Consider the following 22,718-nt stretch of genomic DNA (forward strand, 5'->3'; position numbering starts at 1 on the left):
CAATACTGACTGACTGTAAGCATCAATGATTTACCAGAAAATCAAATGTATTTCATACAATATTATATAATATCATATCATATCATGTCATATCATATCATATGTTGTTTTCTTTTGTTTTTATATTTATCGTGGCATGCTGCTCTTAAAATGTAACAAATATATGATGCTGAAAAGGGTCCATGGACCATTTCAATTACCTAGTTAACCAATGTAAAAATAAATAAATTAACAAAAGTTTCATAACTGACACATTATCACATTTATCCTTTGAAATAGTCTGCTTAAAGGGCCTGAAATGTTTGTCTTGTAACAGTTGAATTGGTAACTATTACTTTTTGCTTATCTGATTTAAGAGTTATAAGCTCTTACATGTGAGGAACTTTACTCCACAAAGATAAAATATCCCTTTGTACCAGCTCCTAATTTCTTTGCAAGCTGACATTGGTAGTGTCAATGAACCACTCTCACGTCTTCATGATTTTTATACTAAACTTGGTTTGCATGGCTAGAGTTATAAGGGCCCTAGTGGTCATTTGCCTAGTATACACCTATGAACCTATGAGCATATGAGCATGGAGAATTACATTTTACCTTCTGGATACCTAGTGGTTCTACCCAACAACAGAGATGTTGCCATTTTCATTCATTCCTCAACTGTTGGGTTCTGATTCGATCCTTGGATCTGACTCAACCGCTTTTCCCAGATCGGAGAACACTTGAACTGTTGAGTTTCTCCCTTTACCCATAATGCCCTAGTCACCTAACATACCCCAGATCTTGTTTGCTGACATAGCTTTCGGACTTAGATCACAAACTCTCAAGCATGGGTTTTCATATTTGTGAGTTTAGCTATTGTTATTCATTATTATTATTATTATTATTATTATTATTATATGTCTTATACTTATAACTATTGTCTTTGCCTCTCTTTTTTCTCAGACTATAAGCTTTACCCTCCTTTCATACTCTTAGAGTATTCTCAGTACCATAGTTGGTATCCTATTCCTTTTATTGTACTATTGTACATTAATCTTTGATTTACCAGTGTTGGTAGCATCTCTAATTTTCCCCTTTTCAAGTATTTAAAAAAAAAAAAAACTTTCGTCAATCCTTTAAATTTCTATCTGCCTTTCTAAACAATGTCAGATAAGCATTCAGGTTTTAAAAACTGAATGGCATGTGGCCACAAAATACTAAACTCAGACGAACATTCCAAATGCATCTGTTGTCTAGGATCTAGTAATTTGATTCAGATTGTAACATTTGCAAGGGCTTCAACTCCCGCACCTTAATTGATCAGAAAAACAAACTAATCCTTAGGGGTTTGCTGCCTTCAAAACCTTCATCTAATACTTCTGGGGCTCAAACCCCCAAGAGACTGGAGAAAAGGGAGATTCCTTTCTTAAGGAATCTTGTAAGAGGTCTCCAGAATGCACATTGTCTTCACCTTCGGCTCTGTCCATGGTGCCTCGTATCAAACAAGCAAAAAATTCAAATACGAGTGTTTCAGATCTGAGATCAAGTTCCCAAAAATCACCCCAGACTTGTTCTCCTCAACTACTGTTGGAGCTGATTACCTCTTAGCTCCTATCACCTTTTCTGGAGCAGTCTCCCCGTCACCATTCAAGACCTCTTCTATGGCTTTATCCTTTCAGCTTTCTAGACCTCTGTCTGAGGCAGATGTGGACAGGATGATAAGAAAGTTCTTCAGGATGCAAATAAAAATGGAAGTTCTTTTGATTCCAATACCATTGGGTTCGAGAACCATCATTAGTACTACCCCTCCAGTCTTAGCGCCTTCTCTGATCTGTGCTTTTGTTTCAGAGCTGTCGGATCTGAAAGCCTAGGAGTCATCTTTCATGGATCTGAAGTTATCAGCATCTTTGACTCCGATGGTGTCTCTGAGCTGTCTGCAAAGAGTACTTCTGAGATGGGTGACTCTCAGACCTGAAGCATTGGCGCTGGCTCCAGGGTATTGGATTCTACTCCAAAGATGTTGGAGCCTTCTCTTACCCTTGGAGCAGTCTCATTCAGTTTTATGTCCAGATCCTCAGTCATCCATTTCACTGGGACAGCTTTGCCCGAACCAGTTCCCAGGGCACCCTGTAGGGTATTGTTATCTCTTCCAGTACTTACCCAGAGCACACCAATGAGGAGGTCCCCCGGAAGAGGAAAGGAGGCACTTAGACTCTCCACAAGAGTCTGTTACTGAAGATACTGACTTGATGAAGGGGAAGGATTCCCAGACCACCACACAATGATTTCTCTTTTGGAGTCATCTTAGAACTCCTAAAACAGAGGAGTGGTTGTTCTCATGATAACCCTTCCCAACAGGAGTCAGTGTTCCTGAGCTAGCCCATTTACCTCCTGGGTGACTCCACCCACTGATGAGCTCATACATTTAGTCTCTCAATGGGCATGGAAGGAACAAAACAGAGCCAATCTCTAAGAGACCAGACAGGATCCTGACACCACCAAAAGATTGACCACACTGGAATAAATGAGTACCCATTGATGCCATGGTGGTAGCAGCAGCTACTAGAAAGGATCTGGCAGAACAAAGTTCCTTTGTCCACCTACCCAAAAGGGAGTCTAGGGTGCTGGACAGGTTTGGTAAGCACATGCCTGTGCTTCAGTGACCTTTGGCCTTAGATCACTGAATTATTTGGTTCATTTCATGAGACTTCAGAGGGATTTGATCAAAGAATTTTCCAAATCCCGCTCTAGGACCATATCCTCCAAGGTAGAGAGTGGTATTTGCTCACAGTTGGCTACCCTTCAGTCTATTTCAAATTTGTCCATGAACCTTATCTCCCATGCAGCTGAAGGTACTTCACAAGTGGTGGGTTCAGGCATTTCCATCAGGAGACATGCCTGGATCCATGTATGTGGTTTTATGGAATCCTTCAAGTCTTCTTTCGTCATTGCTCCCTTTGAAGGAATTTCCTTGTTTGGCCCCAAAGTAAAATATACACTCTCTAGGTTCAAGCAAGAAGGAAAAACCCTGTCTGCTATGGGTATATGTATTTTGACTCCTCAATGGACCTTTTCTAGAGACCATCAAGGTGGACAGAAAATTTGGTTCAAGAAATCCCAGGGTCCCTTCCAATATCCATGTGGAGACAGTTCCCCCCCAGGGCCAGAGGGGAGGAACTCAAATGGAAGATGCCATCCCTACAGTAGAGGTGGTCCTCATAATCAGGGATTCAGGGAACCTTTCTCTGACAGATCCTATCAGTGCTCTGAAAGGAGGCCCAACTGTCCATCTTTATATTGTGTTAGTTTTGTAGTAGTCAGTAATGGGCTGGTGGTGATCAAGGATCATCTCTCCCTGTACCAGAGATCCTGACTAGAAATTACAAAAGATTCATGGCTGTGGGGGATAATATCCAGAGTTTATATAATACCTTTTTCCCATCCACCCCCTGCTAGTATCAAACAAAATCCCCAACATTCCACCCAATCAGAGGGAAGCAGCAACACTTGAAATAAACAAACTGCTAAAAATAGTCATCCAAAAGGTCTCCCCAGGCCAGAAACAGTCCGCAACTTATTCAAGATTATTTTTAGTGACAGAGGTTAGATAGCTAGAGTTGCATTGCAAACATAAGTGCTGTTGCCTAAATCAGTGTCCAGGATCATCCAAGGTTTTCCAGAGATGGTGTGACTTATAATAAACGTCTTCAGCTACGAGGCCAGGAAGATTTCTTCTGCTGTAAGAGGAGAAGAATCTCAGCCTGCCAAGAAGACATCATGTAGCCAGGTGAAAATTTTATACATTTAAGGACACAGAGGAGTTAAAAAATGAGTGGTAAATAAATGTGATATGACTACGGTTGTGCTCAGCTAACGGTCCTCTGAAAAACTAGAAAAGAAAAAATGTGAGACTTAATACAAATTGTGTACACTAAGTAGGTGCCCAGCAGCAAATTCTTCTATATTGCTCTGATATATATATATATATATATATATATATATATATATATATATATATATATATATATATATATATATATATATATATATGCTTTCTGGGTAAGCATTAGCTGCATGGTTTCATGTTGGATCAACGGTGGTGTTCTTACATTATATTTGGTGCCTGCTTATTGATATACGGCTAACTTTCATTACCGTGAATGTGTTTGTCTCGGATTGCTGCAGGGGTTTGATCAACAGTTGCTGCATAATTTGGTGTACTAACGGTTGCTAAACAACTGCTTTTGGCCGTGGGTATTTTCCAGTGCTGAATATACATAATGGTTAATTAAAGCCTATCAGTATTTCTTGTCAGGTATCAAATGTGGAGAAGTGGAGAAGTGGTGTTTATTTATATCAGCTGCCTTTTCTTTTGTTTCACAACCCTTTTTTGGATTATTTGTGGGTTTATCTGATTGCATTGGTGATTACCAAACTACGTTGAAGTGGAGAAATAGAGCCGATTTGCATCAGTTTGTATTGCGGATTATTAAACAACTAAGAAGTGGAGAAGTTGAACTCATCTGCATTGGCTGGTTTCATATTCTGCTTGTGACGTACCTCTGGATTAGTTACGGCTTCTGTAACTGCATATGGCTAGCCACACAATTAAATTTTTTGTGTTGGTAGTCTGTTTAATATTTCATGACCAGGACATTATTGCTACATCTTTTACAGGCCAAGTGACATTCGTGGTTTGCAAGCATTTTTTTGTTGACCATCTCAAAAACTCCAGCTTTACTCTGTAGCATATCATCTTCTCCGAGGAGATCTCTGCTTAACATATAAAGCTATGTTAAACCCAGAGCTGTTGGACATGTTACATCTAAAGAAATCCCAATCCCTCCGAGCTACAAACTCTACGGACCTAAACCTTGTCACCACAATAAACAGAACAGGTTGGAGGTATAGATTCCTGTCCCAGAGACTTCCTATACTCTGGAACAAGCTACCCATCTATGTCAAGCAAAGTTCCTCATTAGCACTCTTCAAGAAAAATCTTGAGGAGTGGATGGGAAATAGCAAATACACCCCGGGGGTCACTTCTGTAGTTCTGCTTGACAGGGGCTCAGGAAATTAACTTTCTTGGGTGGGGTAAGCCAGGGAAACTTGTTAGCTAGGCTTACTTAGGCCCTTGGGCCGCTAGCCTAGTACCTACATATGAACCTATGAACAGATGACCCAGAAGATATCTATGATTTCAGCTTGGAGCCAGTCATTACCAATTCACAGCACTGCCCTTTGGTCTCACCACAGCCCCCAGTCTGTTTACCAAATGCATGGCAGTAGCTGCAGCTCATTTAAGACTGTGGGGATTCCAAATGTTTCCATATCTGGACAAATGGCTCCTGACTGTCCCAACCAGGCATCAACTAATTCAAGCATTGGACTACTTACTCCAGTTGTGCTCATTGTGTATCATAACTGAAGAGCATAGTTATCCTCATTGCCCCTTACTGGTCTCGTCAGATATGGTTTTCCTTTCTTTGGCCTCATCTTCTACATCTATCCTGGATTCCTAATCCAGCTCCAGACCTCCTGTCTCATCTGACAGGTATGACTCATCCAGACATTTCAGGCCTCAATTTTGACAGCACAGTTTCTCCAGTTCTATTGATTACTAGACAGCCTAGGCTCTCCTCCCCCATCCACAATATTATATTATCATCCCATAAAGTTTCCACTAGAATCTACAAAAATAAATGGAAAAGATTTGTTTTTGGTGCACACACAAACAATTTAGATCCCTTTCTACACCAATTCTTAAGGTTCTTGACTTTTTATCTACAATTTTTTATGAAGGATCTAGCCCCTCAACTATCAGAGTACAATTAGCAGGCATTTCCAACTTTCATGTAGGAGTAAATAACTCTACCTTAACTTCCTTTAAGATTTGCAAAGCTTTTCTCAGAGGAACCTATTTACTTAGACCTCCTCTAAAGGATCCTACTCCTCCTTGGAATTTAAATGTTGTTTTTCAGGACTTGACCCAACCCCCATTTGAACCATCAGCTAAGTCTGATCTAAAATGTTTGACCTGGAAAAACGTTTTTCCAAGTAGCTATTACCTCTGCCAGAAGAGTGTCTAAACTTCAGGCTCTGCCTTCTAAACCTCCTTACTTAATTTTTTACAAAGATAGGGTTTCTTTATAGACCAATCATTCCTTTTTACCAGATGTGGTGTCAAAATCCAATATTAATCAGGCTATCAACCTTCTAGTTTACTTTCCAAATTTTTCAAATAAAGGAGAATATAACTTTTGGATGTTCACATACAGTTACGTTTCTACCTTCACAGAACCAAAGATTTGAGGAAATCCAAACAGTTATTTGTGTTGTTTTCTAATTCCATGTTAGGCAAACCAGTTTCTAAAGTGATTTTGGCCAAATGGTTGACTGATTGTATTATTTGTTTTTTGAAAATGTGAAAGTGAGTTTGTCTTTACCAAAACCACCAAAAGTCCATTCCACAAGGCCTCTGATGACTTCCTCAGCCTTTTTATCAAGAATTTCTTTGGATGAAATTTGTGCAGCTGCAACCTGTGCTAATCCTCATACATTTATTGTTCATTACAAATTGCATCTGGTCTCTACAGGAAGAGCAACCTTTGATTTAGCTGTGCTCAGGAATATCCTTCATTAGAGACCTCACAGGATATAGGTAGCTGGGGATTCTGTCCAAAAAGTTGAGAAATGAATGAAAATGACAACATCAGATAAAAAGTTATGTACTCACCATAACATTTCATCTGTGTTGTCCATATTCATTCTTTCTCAAGTTCCAACTCACCAACCCCCTCCTTACTTTACTCCTGGAAAGATTGAAGGGTATTGGATGAACCTCTGTTCCTCATTTCTCCCCCAGTTTTTGTACTGTTCCTTATTTTCCACTGCTCTGTAGGTCTATGGGCAGCAAACTGGATCTGAGTTATGTTAGGTAACTAGGGCATTATGGGTAATGGGAGGAGCTCAAGAGATCAAGTGTTATGCAATCTGGGAAAAGTTGGACGAGTTGAGGAAGAATGAAAATAGACAGCACAGATGGAATGTTATGATGAGCACATAACTTTTTAAAACTTTCTTTTCAAAGCATCTGACATTTAAATTGTCACTAAGCAGATCCCCTCCAAATGGTACTGTATTGTGTTCTGTCATCAGCCTCTTTGTTATCCCTTGGCTAACACAGTCAAGGTCATTCTCCTAGAGAAGTTGTTCCCCTTAGTGCTTTTTTCCAGAAGGTTTCCATTGTAGACATTTCTGCCATGGCCACTCTGTCTTCAGTTCACATCTTCATGAAGCATCGTAGCCTGGTTGTGAAATCCCGTACAGCAAGGCTTTTTTTGGTAGGGCTGCCCTGTGACATCTGTTTTTATTCCCTTTTATTATCTTGTCCTCCTTCCTGGAGTTTAGTATCCTACTGCTTAAAATTCTTTCCATGTGCAAGCTAAGCACTGTGGACCCATCCATTATCCCAATCATGCTTATAAGAATACTTTCTCTTTCCCTCTTGCCAGCTTTTAATGGTTTGGCTAGTGATTACAGTTTAATGTGTTTTCTTGTCAGGCAGTGCCCAGTTTTGGGAGGGGGATTATAGGGAGAATACTCCCCTTAACACCAGTTTAGAGTTGTCAGAATAGGTGTGCCCTCCTTAAATAATGGCCTCAGTGAGCAATTTCAATAGCTATAAGACAAAACAGAGAAAGGAATTTTCACATGATGCAACAGGCCACTTCAAAGACCTATTGGTATGGTTAGTACTCAAAGATCTTTCAGTATTCCATTCTAAGAAGCAGTGGTACACATTATTTTAGAATACTTACAGATATAGTGACTGATATGGTACTGACAAAAGAAACAATAAAAGAAAATTATTAGTAGGAGGACATTTGCTTCCCAGACTTTAGCAGGTTATCCAACTTGCCTCTTTTCAGCAAAAAGCTGATAATTTACTCTTTCAGCATTTGTGGGTAAGATGCAACTAAAGGCAGTATTGGTAGTGATTTAATATTTTTGTATCAGAACATGAGTTTAATGAGAATGCTGAAAATTGGAAAGTATAAACCCCACAATTTTGAAAGTATGCATTGTGGAAATGAGGTACCACATCCCCTGCTGTGGGATATATGTTCGTCTGGTTATGACACTGTTAGGAAACTAAACACATTGCCTAATATTGCACTTGTATCTAATAAAAGTAAGGTGAATGATTATATGTTATGTGTTATATACATGCCTTCTGTACTCTGTTGGTGGCTTGCAGCAGATACGATATGAAATGTACCAGTTATAGCACACTTTAAGAACTCCTGCTCTTTAGGTGAGAATAGGGTGATACAGATGGACTTTTGCATGAGAAAGAGGTGGGGGCAATAGAAAAGCTATATTAGGTTTGGGGTCTGGGGACTGGGAACAGGGATGGGGAGGCTTACCATGAGCTGGATGACGGAATGTGAGGTAGAGGTGAAAGACTATGCATGGCTGGGGACATGAAAAGCTTATGTGAGATCGAGGAAGTTGGGATCAGTGGTTAACTTACAGAAAACATTGTTGCATCAGTGGTATAAAAGGTAGTTAGACTGATGAGGATGAAGATGAAGATAGAAGTTAAGTATTACAGATTTTGGGAAGAGGTACTGGGTAATCTGTATGCATGTGGTTATATTGTAGAAAGGTCAGAGACTTATGGGAGGGAGATGGTTAAGTTGTAGAAGAAAGTTTATGTGAGGAGGATGGAGGGAGAATAGTAATTCTGTATGCTTTGGGTGGAGAGAAGAGGCAGGAGATGGACAAGGGTGGAAAGGGTGAAACTGTTGTGTACTGCAGGATGGCTGAGGTGTGGGATAGCTGGGCAATAGAAAAAGACAGGTACAGAGCTAACTGCAAAGTACAGGAATGTGACCTACTATAGGAAGGTGGTGAGAGAAGCATAGAAGGAGTCACACAGGGGAGGTCAGTGAAGAAGTGGAGGCGATGGCTATCAGGGTAAAAGAGGAAAGAGAAGAGACAAGGGGTGAAGGGGTGTAGGTTTAGAAGATGGTGCTGTAACTGGATAAATGGAGAGTAAACAAACTGAAAATGTGATGTGCTTAATGCAGCGATATATATGGCATTGGTTCAAAGGAGATGATGTGTGGCGATCAACGCCAACCATTTTATCAGTATCACACTAAAATATGATTCATTTAAGCTGCATTAATTATATTAATGAAAACTAATCTTGGTGATTACAAAAAGAAGTGCTATTCTTTTTGTTGGTGCAGATCTGGAAAAAATATAATTCTCTGTTTTGTGGAGAACTGCTACAGCCAGAAAATAGCATATGAAACTGGCAAGTGTGTGTGTGTGTGTGTGTGTGTGTGTGTGTGTGTGTGTGTGTGTGTGTGTGTGTGTGTGTGTGTGTCTGTGTGTGTGTCAGGAGGGTAAGTGTCTGTATGTTTCTGGAAGAAAAATCAGTCAGACGTGGCTGTAGTTACTTAATGGTATGTAAATATACAGAATATAGTGGTGTGTATGTGTCTATAAAGAGAGACAGATTTTTTTGTAGAGGTTCTTATTATTTTGTTCTACACTGTTTCATATATGTTTTTTGGGTATAAATTTATTTATTTATTTTTTTAAATATACATTTTGATGCTCAGGGCACCAGAAAATGGTAATTTATAAATGAGGACAGAGATGAACAAAAATGTATTTCTCTGCTTATAAGCTCATTGCAGTATAATAACATTTGACTTCTGTTAAGATTCTTGTAATAAAAACATGATATTGGTGAAAGTGTGCTTTCTGCTTCATAGATTTATAGATAGTTACTAGGCATGTAACCCAAGAGATCATTGAGGCACCTAGATCAATTTTCCAAATGCCCCTAATAACTATCTGGTCAAGTAGCATGCTCACGGTCACAAAGTAGGCAAATGAAGGTTAAGGGAATCAAATACTGTACCACAGGAAGTAGCTTTGTAACAGCTCATGTCCTTAAGCCTCTGATCTACTCCCATTGATACCTTATTCAAGAATGTAAAATAAAATGTGTTTTTTGATCTTCAGTTGTGGAAAATTTGATTCATGAAGAAAAATAAATTAAGAGATGTCTACATAGATTTCTACTGAGTGATCCAATTAAGTCCCACATTCTAAAGACATGCAGTAGATGAACTTGCAATCCTCCAGTCTCTCCAAAGATGTATGTGCCATTTTTGAGGGAATGAATGTGTGTGCATGTGTGTGTGTGTGTGTGTGTGTGTGTGTGTGTGTGTGTGTGTGTGTGTGAATGCATACTGTGAAGGAAATAGTCTCTTTTCTAATATTACCAACAGAACAATCTCTGGCTTCCCCATGACCATGAATCTGGTGAGCAGATAATCAGAGAGTGAATGAATAAAAGTCAGCATTTTACATTTGGCCAGCTACTCCACAATACAGCACTCACATAAATATAGCCTCATCTATTTATTTCAGTAAAATAAAAATAAACTAAATGAGTAATTCAAATTAAGCATGTTGTACAAAGTTCTTGGAGGGATTCGTCTTATATTTTGAGTCCTTAAATACATAAGCAATATGCAACCTACCAGTTTAAACACATTTACAGCTTCCTGTTTCAGATTTTCTTCTACATGGGTTAAAGGGGTCTCCAGTGGCACTGTAAGCATCCCAAAATAAGGTTCCTGCAAAAAAGCGTGAAAGATGAATTTTACTGCAGTGTTTTCTGGCATGCATTCTGAAATTTATGATCTATAGGCTTACCGAGACTGAAAATGAATTTAATTTCATATAAAACTACAGCACTTTGTGGAAGGTGATTCAGGCCCACTAGCCCACTGAGAATTTTCGTGTTAAGTTTAATCATATTTGTTCAATAAATTCAGAGTTGTACATTTCATTTTACTGAAAATTTGTTCAACAAGGCTTTTATCAATAAACAGTTGTAAAAGCAAAATCTTTACTTAAAGATTATATTCTTAGGAATGTGCAACAATGAAAACAGAATTTGTATGCAAAAGCTCTGTCTGACAATTATAGAAGTTTTTTTGTGTTTGCAATATGTAAATAAACTCAGTTAAAGATGGTCTTTTATCCAGCAATGTAAAAACATTTTTGATGGAATTAACTGGTCATAAATGTTTGAGTGTTCATTCTGTGGTATTGCAATAACTTCCTTTAACTTCTATAAAACATACCACTTCAGGTTTTGTTACTGAGATACAGTCATTTTTTTACTTGGAAGAGACAATAAGTAATGTTCGCAGTTGTTTCCTTGTAATATTTGGTTTTGAATATTTTTGTTGGATGTAGTAATGGTTACTTCAAAATTCAAGGAGGCGAAAAAAGTAACTCAAATCCTAGTCCAGCACTGGAACAGTCAAGTGGTAGTCATGACACACATGAGGAAGAAGTTCTGTCTTACAGCGATGATTGCCTTTTTTTACTATTACTGCCTTTAAAAATGCAATCAAATGGATCACTGTTAAGTCAACAATATATTGTATGAGAACAGAAATCAAAAGAAGATCAGCAGACAGATACAGTTTTCAGGACAGATGAGGTGTGGTTGAAGACGCAGTAACAAAGTGTTCAATAATCACACATATTCATTTGTGCGATGAAAAAGCCCCACTGATATTATCTGGAGATTTTAATGATCAGAAAAGTACCAAACATGGGAAGCAGTCTTCAGACCACTTTAATTGCAGCCATCTGAGTGAAAATGGACATTGCATTCCTTCATTTGTAAGCCATAACAAATTATAACAATCAGCATCATTTGATTCCATCATAGAAAATGTTATTGATGTACTTGGAAATCAAATAACAAGGAATAAGAGCATGTAGGATTGTCTTCTAATTCCCAATCTTACATCTCGGTACTTGATGTTTGTGCTTTCAGGGGAACAGACACTGACTCAAACCATTATCTCCTGAAGCCAAATTTTGGTTTCAGCTCAAGAAACCATTTGTAAACACTGCACTGTGAAGATATGGCACATCCATGGAAAATCATAGCATTGGTGCTAGCTAGAACAAATTCAAACATGCAGAGAATAAAGCAGTAGAATCATGTATGCCCCATTCTGAGAGAAGCACCCCCACATCCCCAAAATTTGAAAATGGTTTAATCTCCAGGACCACTGAAGAAAAGCTAGAATAGTAGTAGACACATTTCAGACACTGCTGATCCACTCACCACTGGCAAACTTTTACAGCGATTTACATGAGAAGGAGGTTTTTATTTTTAATTTATTTACACTTTGTTGACTGAGTTAGTCCCACTAGGCTAATGACGTCTTTTCAGGGGAAACCCAAGGTGGTATTCATACTGACTAGGAGAAATTTGGCTAGTGCACTGGGGAACTTAGCCAACTCTTTTTGATAAGTATCATGGGATCTTTAACATGACCTGAGCTATCACTAGCTCAGGCAGATGGAGTTTTGGTTTAAAATTTCATTCGAGGGATGAATTTACATGGAAATGGTATAATATGCTCAGACTCACAAACCAAACATTAAATTAAAATTATTATAGACCAACTAAAAAAAAAACACTACAAATGAAGTTGAGTTGATAATACTTCAGTCAAATATGTAAACGCCAGTGGTGATTCTATTGTTAGTTATTTATATAATATAGTATAGGCAAACACATATTGGAGTCTAAAAATATGTCAACAGGCTGAAAACATTTGATTTATCCTACCAGCTCACAAAAATGGAAACAAACTAGATTGACAAAATTATAAAAGCTTTAGCCTTCTATTAACAGTTTGTAAACTTTTCATGTTAGTTGTACCCATATCTGCTTAACTGAGGACAGAGAAAAGTTATGCAGAATGCAAAGCCAACTTCGGATCTGGCCACTGATGTATAGGCAACTTGTTTGCTCGACAGCTAACAGAAAAAGACTGTATGGAGATCAAACCACAACTATGAGCATTGCTAGGTTCTCAGCTGCTTTGGGCAGTATGGATACAGAATCATAATGGAATGCACTCCACAAGGAAGCAATATTAAACAAATAAAGAACATTTATCATGATGCACAGGGCAGAGATACAATGTATTCACAAATATTGGAGTCACTTATAGTGAAGACTGAACTTAGAAAAGGCATGGTATTTGTAAACACTCCAAAAGCAGCTTTTGGCAAAGTTAATAGATAGAGGATCTGCGAAGATGGCTGGGTAAAAGAAATCCATTTGCAGTTATTGTTTATGCTCTGCAATGGATGATAGAAACTAGAGGCCTTAGACTGAGTTTGCTGCTCATTAAGAAGCAAGGAAATCCCTGAGATGAAACAGCAGAAGTTTATATTTGGAAGTACTGGAAACTGAATAAAAATTTAAAACAAGGTCTAGTCCTATTCTTCAAGCTGACCTCAGGCTTTGATGGGATCCACCACTTTGTTCACTACCACCCTATAGGTTCATAGGTTGATACTAGGCTATCTGCCCTAGGGCATTTATAAGCCTAGCCAGAGTGTGTGTGGCTTTCGCCACCCCTTGGAATGAGAATACTACGCCCTTTTAGGGTTTAGTTTACTGTGCCTCTGTCTAGTAGTGACACAGAAATGACCCCCGGGGTAAACCTACGATCTCCCATCCACTCGTCAAGATTTCTCTTGAAGAGAGTCAGTGAGGGGCTCTGCCTAACATGGACTGGGATTCTGTCCCAGAGTGTAGGGAGCCTCTGGGTTATGAATCTGTCCCTCCAGCACGTCCTATTTATTTCTGTGTTGAGGTTCAAATCTCTCGCTCTCGTGGCTCTGGTGGATTTGGATTTTCTGAGGTGGAGCATGTCCATTAATTCTGGATTGGACATGGCCTTGTACGTCAGACATAGATCGCCTCTGAGTAGGCAGTATGCGACTGAATAGAGCTGGAGTTTCTTCAGCCGGGCAGCATATGACATATGTTTGAGACCCTTGATCCTCTTGGTGAGGTACTTTTGGGGTCTTTCTAACTGCTGCAGGTGTCGGGTAAGGTACATCCTAAATGGGGAATTGTACTCAATTATGGGCCTGATAAGGGAAGAGTACAGGGGCACAATGACCTCTCTTGATCTAGATGTGAATCCTTTCATGATAAGGTGGGTAATATAGAAGGTCTTCCTAACCACCTTGGCAACGTGAGTGTCAAATGAGAGGTTACTGTCAACTTGGGTCCCTAGGTCCCTGATTACTTCTTCTGTACTTAATGGATTACCACCTATGTGGTAATTTGTGGGTACTTTGTTTTTCCCAAAGGGTATGACTATACATTTTTTGGTGTTCAGTTTAAGGCCATGGCTCTGGCACCAGTTATCCATTTCTATGAGGCCTTTCTGAAGGGTGCTTGTGTCCGCCGGAGTATCAATTATGGCGCCCAGCTTGCAGTCATCTGCGAACTTTGTTAGCCACAATCCTCCTATGTTTGCTTACACCTCGGAAAAATAAATGCCGAACAAGAGGGGTCCCAGGACCGAGCCCTGTGGGACACCGCTTGTGACTGGCTTAGAGTCTGACATGGCTCCAGCAATTCTGACCTTGTGGGTTCTGTCCTTGAGCCAGTTTGCAACCCATCTTATGACATATGGGTTTACATTTAAGCTGGTGAGCTTGTCTATAATGCCCGAGTGGGGTATTGTGTCAAAGGCTTTTGCAAGATCAAGGTAGGCTGTGTGAACTGCCTTACCCTCATCAATGGCCTTAGTGACTGTTTCAGAATAGTTGACCAGGTTCAAAAGGCAGGATCTGCCCTTGACAAAGCCGAACCAGATAGGATCCAGTGTCTGTAGGTCCCCAATGTCTTTGTTTATGAGTTCCATAATGATCCTCTCCATAGCTTTGCAGACCAGGCTCGTCAAGCTTATGGGGTGGTAATTTCCAGGGTCCGTAGAAGCACCTCCTTTGTGGAGTGGGACCACTGTTGCTGTATGCCATTCTTTGGGTACGTATCCTGTAGTAAAGCTAAGATTAAACAGCAGCCTTATGTGCGGGTTTAGTTCCTCTTGGAGTTCATGTAGCACACAACCCGTGACACCGTCTGGTCCCATTCATGCTGTGTTTTTAGCTTTGGAGAGGGCGGCTCTCACCTGGGCATCTGAAATGTCAGGGAGGCTACACTCTGCTGGGATAGATATTTCTCCTTTTGGGGGGGAGGGGGGAGAGAAATTTGCACTGAACCTGTCTGCCAGTATGTTGGCAATATATGTGGGTTCAGTGTATTTTTTGTCATTTTGGACTAACTCTGAGCATATCTGGGAGTTTCCAACCAGGTTTCTAACATAACTAAAGAAGGCCTTGTGATTGTCTTTAGTGTCTTTTGTGATTTTTCTCTCAAAGTTGGCCTTGGATGATTTTATGAGTGATCGTAGTTTTTTGCTAGTACTGATCAGAGATGCCTTCCCTTTTGGGGATTTTGCTCTGTCATGTAGTAGCTTCCTCCTCCTGTTGTAAAGCTTGTTTATGGCTGGGGTCCACCAGACAGGACGCCTGCCTTTGGGGAATGGGTCTTGGTTTTATTTGGGATTGCATGATCCATGCATTCTTGAAGGTGTCCGTAGAAAGCGTTTATAAAGGATTCAGCGGTGTGGGCTGTGGTTTTCACTGGCCCAGGGGCCTTGAAGGATACCACTTCAGTCTTAAGAAGTGTGAAGTCAGCTTTTGAGAAATTCTTCACTGTGGTCTTTTGTGCTGGGGTGGGGGCGGATGTGGATTTCCAGTGAGATTAATTTATGGTCTGATCTCACCAATGAGGGGTATACTTCTGGTGTGGAGCATTGTGTCCCCATGTTTGTGATGATCAGGTCTAGTATATTATCTCCTCTTGTGGGAGTGGTGACTAGTTGTTCCATTGCATTTGAGTTTATGAATTCTAGGAACCTTTGGGCTAAGGTGTTGGGGCTTGAGTAATGCTCCCAGTCTATGTTTGGGTAGTTGAAGTCTCCCAATATGATGGTATTTGGAGAGACATTCATACTCTCCAGTGTCTTCAGGAAGGCTGAGTGGGGTTCCTGAGTTTGAGAGGGTGGTCTGTAGCATGCTACAAACTGTAGGGCAGTTTTGCCTACGGTTCATTGCACCTGGATGGTCTCCGATGCTTCGTGTGTTGCCACTAACCTGGAGGTGTGGGTATCTTTGATGAATATGGATACTCCCCCTCCATTTGTGGTTCGGTCCAAGTTTTGAGGTCGAAAAGCATGATATGAGGTATAACCTGGTAGTGCTGGGGTGCTCTCAGGAGCCTTGAACCAGGTTTCAGTCACTGCACAGACATCGATGTTCTCCATACTGAGGAGGGCTTTGAGAGCGTGCATCTTGAGGTTTAGACTTCTGGCATTGAGCAGCATTACCCTTAGTTTTTTTCCACTTGTGTTTTCTAGGGAGGTGGGTTTGTCTTTTGAGCCTTGCCTAAAAAAAGGCACTATGGGGGTGGCAAGAGCCCAGGGGTGACAGGTGCAAGCTGTCCTTTGCGAAGCAGCATGGCTTGTCAAGCATGTCATCCCAAGCAGACAGACATTGGATCCCCTTAGAATGACACCAGTAATTGAGCCAATTGTTAAAGCTGATCATTTTGTCTTTGTACTGTGGCATCATTCTTGGTGAGGGTAAGATGCTGCTCAGGGTCAGGGTCATACCAGCCTGGGCTACATAATCAGAGAGGTCCTCTATGTCTCTTTTCATGTAGTCCAGGGAGGTATGTCTCAGATCATTCACACCGGCATGGACAATGACTGAGTCATATTTGTACTTGCTTTGGAGTGACCTGAGTGCTTGTGTTATGTGGTGGATTCTAGCGCCCGACAGGCAGCTTACTGTAACCTTTTCCTTGTTCAGTCTGGTGAGCGGGACGTCAGTGTGTCTGACTATGGAGTCACCTATTACAAGTGTATCAGGCATGTTGTTCGGCCTTAAGGGCTGTGACTGTTTGGCACACTGACTTTGTGAACTATGTGTTGCATGTGCTGTGTTTTGAGGTAGTGGTTGCTTGGATGTCTGCTTTGGAGGCCTCTGTTGCTTTGGTAGATTTTTAATTAGAGCCTCCAAGTATGTTTTTGTGTGTTTATGTGTTTGGTTTGCAGTTGTGATAGGTCTATGTGAGACTGGGTTTGTGGTGAGTGTGGTTGCCTTCTCCTCCTGACTGGTTTTGCCAGTACTGAGTCGAGAGAGCTCAGCCTCCAGTTTGGCTATATAGTCGCATCTCTCACATATATTTGTATTTGTTGGGAGGAGGAGAGGGTTGTCTGTGTACATGAGGCAGTTGTAACATTGCCTCAAGATTCCCAGATTCACCAGGCTGAACTGGAGAGGACGCCAGTAACTGACCCTTCGACATGCTAGAATAGTGTAAGGGATTGCTGTGTAACTGAGTCAGAAAGGACCTATAGGGTAATGGGTATTCAAGGGGATTGTAGGTGGATGTAGTGCTTTCTTTTTGTTTAAGAGTGCTTTACCTGTGTATAAATGCTTTAGGAGCAAGTGCTGGGCTTTTTAGATAGAGAATAGACTGTTTAGATTGAAAGTAGAGCAGTTCTAAGGGAAAAACTGAAGAGTAGACTTTGCGGAGCCAGAAATAGTTTAAACTAGATGAACCGGCACTGCCCGATGCTGCGCTATGGGCAACTTCACGCTAAATTGCGCAAAAGCACGCAAACACGCGCTAATGTGGGTTTTTAAGCAGGGAACTTCAAAGAGCTAGGAATGGCCCAAAACGACCAATTACTACAAGATTCTTGTGCTGAGGTCACTCCTTCAGTGACAGATAGGCTGCTCAAGGCTCCCCACTCCCACTGGTGAGCAAAGAAACTTCCTTCTATCCAAGTAAGGTAATGGGCAACACAGGAACTATCCCAAAGTCCAGAATACAGCAAAGCCTGTATTGGGGACTATTCTAGTCAGGGAAAGGTGGGAAACAAGGATATTTTTTTGTTTGTTTTTTTTTTTTGTTCCTTTACTCTACAGATAAAAGTTTTGTTCTTAAAAGCATTGAACAGCATGAGCAATAGAGGCTGTAAACATCACTACTGTTATTATTTTTAATAAGTACTATGGATGTGGGGCAGTTTTGAGAAAGTGAATCAGTTAAAAATTCACTTTATTGCACAGATTTTCAATAAATGCCATTACCAGAGAAAACATAACCACAATGGCTTTTTCTGAAGAAGAAAAATGTAATACAAAATCATTTTAAATATGGGAGCCTTCCAAGCCATATGCTGAGGCTGTGCAATTCATATCGTATCCCTGCCATGATTAATATGAAGGATTATAATCAGGTCTCTGATTGTAACGTGTTTGTTATGTGTTTGAGATATGGATGCAAAGAAATTCACCTTGAGAGTGGTGTCATGAACACATAATTGTTTGTTATATTAAGACATCTGATCATAATTCTCTGTAGTAAATGAAAATGTATTTGTTCCATGTATTACTAGTTAGTGAACAGTAAGACTAAAAACAAAACAAAAAAAAAAAAAAAACGCGAGATGTTGTACTGCCTTTGAAAGCCAGTAAAGCAGTGGGAGAATGGTTGATGTCCTTATGTATTCCCTATCTAAGGGAAGTAGTTCAATTCAAAATGTTGTGGGTACTTTAGCAGACAGCAGGTAGAAACGGGAGTGAAACAGAGCTGTTTCATGTCCTGCTGCTGCTGCTCACTGGTCAGTGCTGTCTGCTTTAGTGCGGACTCAGTCTTAACAGCATTGTTAAGGTCAGCTCTCGTGCTGTAGTAAGGCCGACTCAGGATGTAATTCAGCCAGTTTTGAGTGTAATCACAACATTTCATGCACTACAACAAGGTTGCTATAAATTGGATAAAAGGGCAAGTGACCAATATGCAAAAACTGTGGATTCAAAGCAACTGTGTTACTACACACTCTTTTTTTGACTAAAAGATATGTTTCATAATAGCTCCTCAAACACTTGTAATACTTATGGTTAGTGTAAGAGCAGAAATAGAAAAACATTAATCAAAATGGGAAAATAATCCAAGATGGATATAAAACGTCTCTATTTTATATAAAAATAAAGAAGGAGCCATGGAACACAATGTCAGGCTAGGTAGCATATAGCAAACTTGTCAACAATATGAGACATAGCTGGTACAATGTGATCAAAAGAATGAAAGCATAGGAATGGACTCCCCAAGTCAGAACCGTGCATGGATAATATATAATTTTCTGGCAATTATAAGATGTAACATATATGTGCAATGTGTGAATGCATATTCTGTTGTGACTCAACATATGTGATCTCATGATATTACACAAAAAAGGCTTTTGTTCCTCATGATTTAGGTTTAGATTAGTTATCTTTGTTTATTTCAAGTTATAAAAATGATTCTTTGGAGATGGGGAGTACACAAATTAAATAAGTATAAACGCTATCCATTGTACCGTCTTGACCATTGTAGTCTGTGTTTGCTGTACAGCATGGCAGCTCATTGGTAAGACCCTTTCCCCAGACTTCCAGGATCTGAAGTTCAGACCCCTTTGGTCACAGCATGTGAGGAGTTTACATGTTCTCTCCACATCTCTGTGGATTTTGTTTGCATACTTTGGCTTCATACCATCTCCCCAAATGAAATTTTGTTGGTTGGTTTCACTAAATTTTCATATGTGGCCCAGGTGATTAGGCAGGCAAATAAGAAAACAATTAGCATAACCTGTTTACATCTTTTTTACTCGTCAAAAATCATAGTTGTTAAAGATATACAAGTTAAGCCCTTGAGAGTGAAGTATGCTAAGATTAAGCCTTTTTGAACATGATTATAACACACTGAACAAAGCTGAATTTATTCTCACAAATGATTCCTACATGGTTTTATTTCACTGTCAAACCAGTGATTTTTCAACACAAATATTTTTTTCAGTTTGAAATCTTTATAATAGAAACTGCTGTGAATGAAAATACTACGATAACACACCATTTCAGTTTTAACAAAAAAAATCAGTAATCTTGCAGTGGCAAGCCCCTCTGCACCCCCACCTCTAATTATACTAACTTCTAGACTGCACAGCTTTTGGGGTAAGGAAAATATTGCTTACCACCACAGCTCCGCAATCCTACTATTTTGAAGAGCCATTTGTTGACAAAACACAAGAATTTATGTGAATAGTTTTTCTACCCACATTTCACTACAACATTGTGATGTTTATCAAGTGCCTCATTTTGGCAGTACTACATTTTGTTCCACTGAGAGCAAGACTGTTGCTATTGTACTAAGCACTGATTTCATTTAAATGGTCTTGAAGTACGTTTGCATCCTTAATACAAGTAATTAATATTTACAGATTTGCAATTATCAGCATATTTTAACTATAATGACTATAATTCTCTAATTAGTAGCTATAGTTGCATTTGTGATCAAACTTGAGCACTGTAGTAACCCATGTGTGATCTGAACTGCAAAGCAGTTTGCTACAGTTTAAAAGTAAAAAAAAATCCTTTTTTAACTAAAAACTTAGCTCTGCAAAGCTCTGTGCAGGCAAAATATAAACTGCAGCAACTGTTTGTAAAATTTGTAGTAAGCAGTTTGCTACAGTTTATTAGAACAAATTTTATTTTAAGTAAAACATGAGACCTAGCACTCAGTGCAGGCAAGATATAAACTGTAGAATGTTTTATTTAGTAAAACATGATTGTCTAGTGCTCTGTGCAGGCAGGGTATAAACTTCAGCTGTTTGCTACATTTGTAGGAAGCAGCTCCAGTTTACAACAAAAAAGGATTTTTTTAATAAAATTTACAAGGGTCACTGGCAGGGCACAGAACTGGGAACTGAATGGCTAGGCAGGGAGGGGGAGTGCGTCTGGCCTCCTGATGGATGTGCCTATAGAAAGATCATCTGTTTTTTTGCTCTTCAATGGAAGAACTGTTGGGCTGGACCTTGACAGACTCCACTGGTACCTCAGTAGGCTTGGAGAAGGTAAACTGCAATGTTTTTCTTTTACGTTCTCCTCCTCCTCAACCGATTATTTATTCACTGAAATACATAACTACTTATGTTGAGTTGCTTATGCTTATCTACAATTCCCTTAACGGGATATGCGAGGTTTAGGTAGATGGCATATGTGGTCGGTCCCTTCATGAGTTCTGTTATTGCATTAGAAAATGGTAACACATTAAGTAGAAAAGATATTCACTTCGTTTTTCATACTCGGTTAGTGTAAAATCAGAGGCGTGTTTTAGGATAAGCTCATTTTTTATTTAATCCATAAATTTATAGAACATTGAAGTGAGGCTGAGTGGTCTGCAGCTGTTTTTTGTTATATACTGGGATCATTAAAACCTGATGCCAGACTTTTGGAACATGTCTGGTCACAAAGAAATTTATTAGCAAGAATATATACTTCTCTCTATAGATTCTCCCTAGTATTATGCAGAAAACTGCTGCGATAGTATCAGTTCCCTTTATATTCTTGATTTTTTTATTTCTATGTTTTCTGTTGACTCTGTAATATTGGTGGAGTGACCCCTATTAGAAAAAGGTGGAATACTTGTATGATTAGATTATGTTTAAGTTAGCACATATTTTGCCAACTGCAATTCACTAATAATCAGCTATTACTATATTATTTTCAAAACAGAAGTACTGTTTGTTTTTTCCTTTTAATTAAAGAAAAGACAGTTGCCTTAACTGCAGATGTTCAAGTAGGATGTCTGTTGCAGTACAATTCCTGGCTTATGGGAAGTAGATGGGCATCCACCCAACTGGCTTCATTCCCAGAATTTCGTAGATGGATCGGTACTTCTCAGCTCCTCCTTACATGAGGCTACAGGCAGTCATAGTGAACAATCTTCTGTTCTTTTTTTGCCTGTGAAAGTGAAGGCCATGCTGTGTGGAAGGAAGGGCCTTCTTTCGGAAGTAAATAGTGTTTGGAGAGTCCAAAAATTGAACCCTACTCCTAGATGCTAGGAATAAATACAGGTTCAGGTAATTGGAAGGACAGTTTTCCTGCTTTTTCCCTCTCCATTACTTCTAGGATTCAACAGGGCAGCCCTGCAAAACAGAGAAGGAAGGAAGGAGAGGTATTGCTACAGTGATCCCACTCAAATATCAATGGTTATGGTGAGTTTTTAATGCAACTCTACTGTATTCTTTATATGGATCACAGCTACAGTACAATTCCTGACATATGGGAAGACTTCCACAGCTACAACATGAATTACAAGAGTAAGAACAGGGGTTGCCATTGAATTTGTTTAGATGAGGTCTTGCAGGATTATGGTTCTAAATCCTTCCCTGCATCTGGGGTGAAGAACCAGTCTGTAGTGTTTCAAAAAGGTATGGCTAGAGCTCTATGTGACTGCCTGACAAATGCTTTGCATCAAAATTTTCCTGAAGAAGGCATTTGATGTAGAAGCTCCGTCATAGACTGCACCCTAATCTGTCATCGAATGTGTCTTCTATGCATCTCATAACAAAATTAATTAAGTAAATAAATAATATGAGAAAAAATATAACTTTCTAGGAATTCTGAGAGTCTTCGTTTAGAGACTGATTTGTTCTTTCTTTAGGCTGAAATTACAAACAATGGATCCGGTTTACCTTCATGCATGAGTTTTGCACACGGGCGAACAGCAGATGTTCAAAAGGACGTTTGCAAAGTTTGCAAATGTCGAATGCAAAAAGGTTTGAATGTGCAATGAGTGAATGCACAGTGATATTCGTTCATTGCAGATTCGACATTTGGGGTGGATTGCAGTATAGTGGGGATCAGAAAATGGTACCTTTCTCCACTGTAGTGCGATCTTGGCGTTAGTATAT

At 39.6% G+C, this 22,718-nt stretch overlaps 1 protein-coding gene across 1 annotated transcript in view; it reads right to left on the reverse strand.

The window, feature by feature from the left end:
• MYO15A (myosin XVA) overlaps positions 1-22,718 on the reverse strand; it is a 1,299,796-nt gene that overhangs the window by 839,822 nt on the left and 437,256 nt on the right. The window contains exon 26 of the mRNA XM_044070057.1: positions 10,551-10,646. Within this exon, the coding sequence (XP_043925992.1) occupies positions 10,551-10,646 (96 nt within the window). The remainder of the gene's footprint in view (positions 1-10,550; positions 10,647-22,718) is intronic.

This window comes from Protopterus annectens, chromosome 1.part0, assembly GCF_019279795.1.
Source record: "Protopterus annectens isolate FY-2018-M chromosome 1.part0, PAN1.0, whole genome shotgun sequence".
Lineage (NCBI taxonomy): Eukaryota > Metazoa > Chordata > Ceratodontiformes > Protopteridae > Protopterus > Protopterus annectens.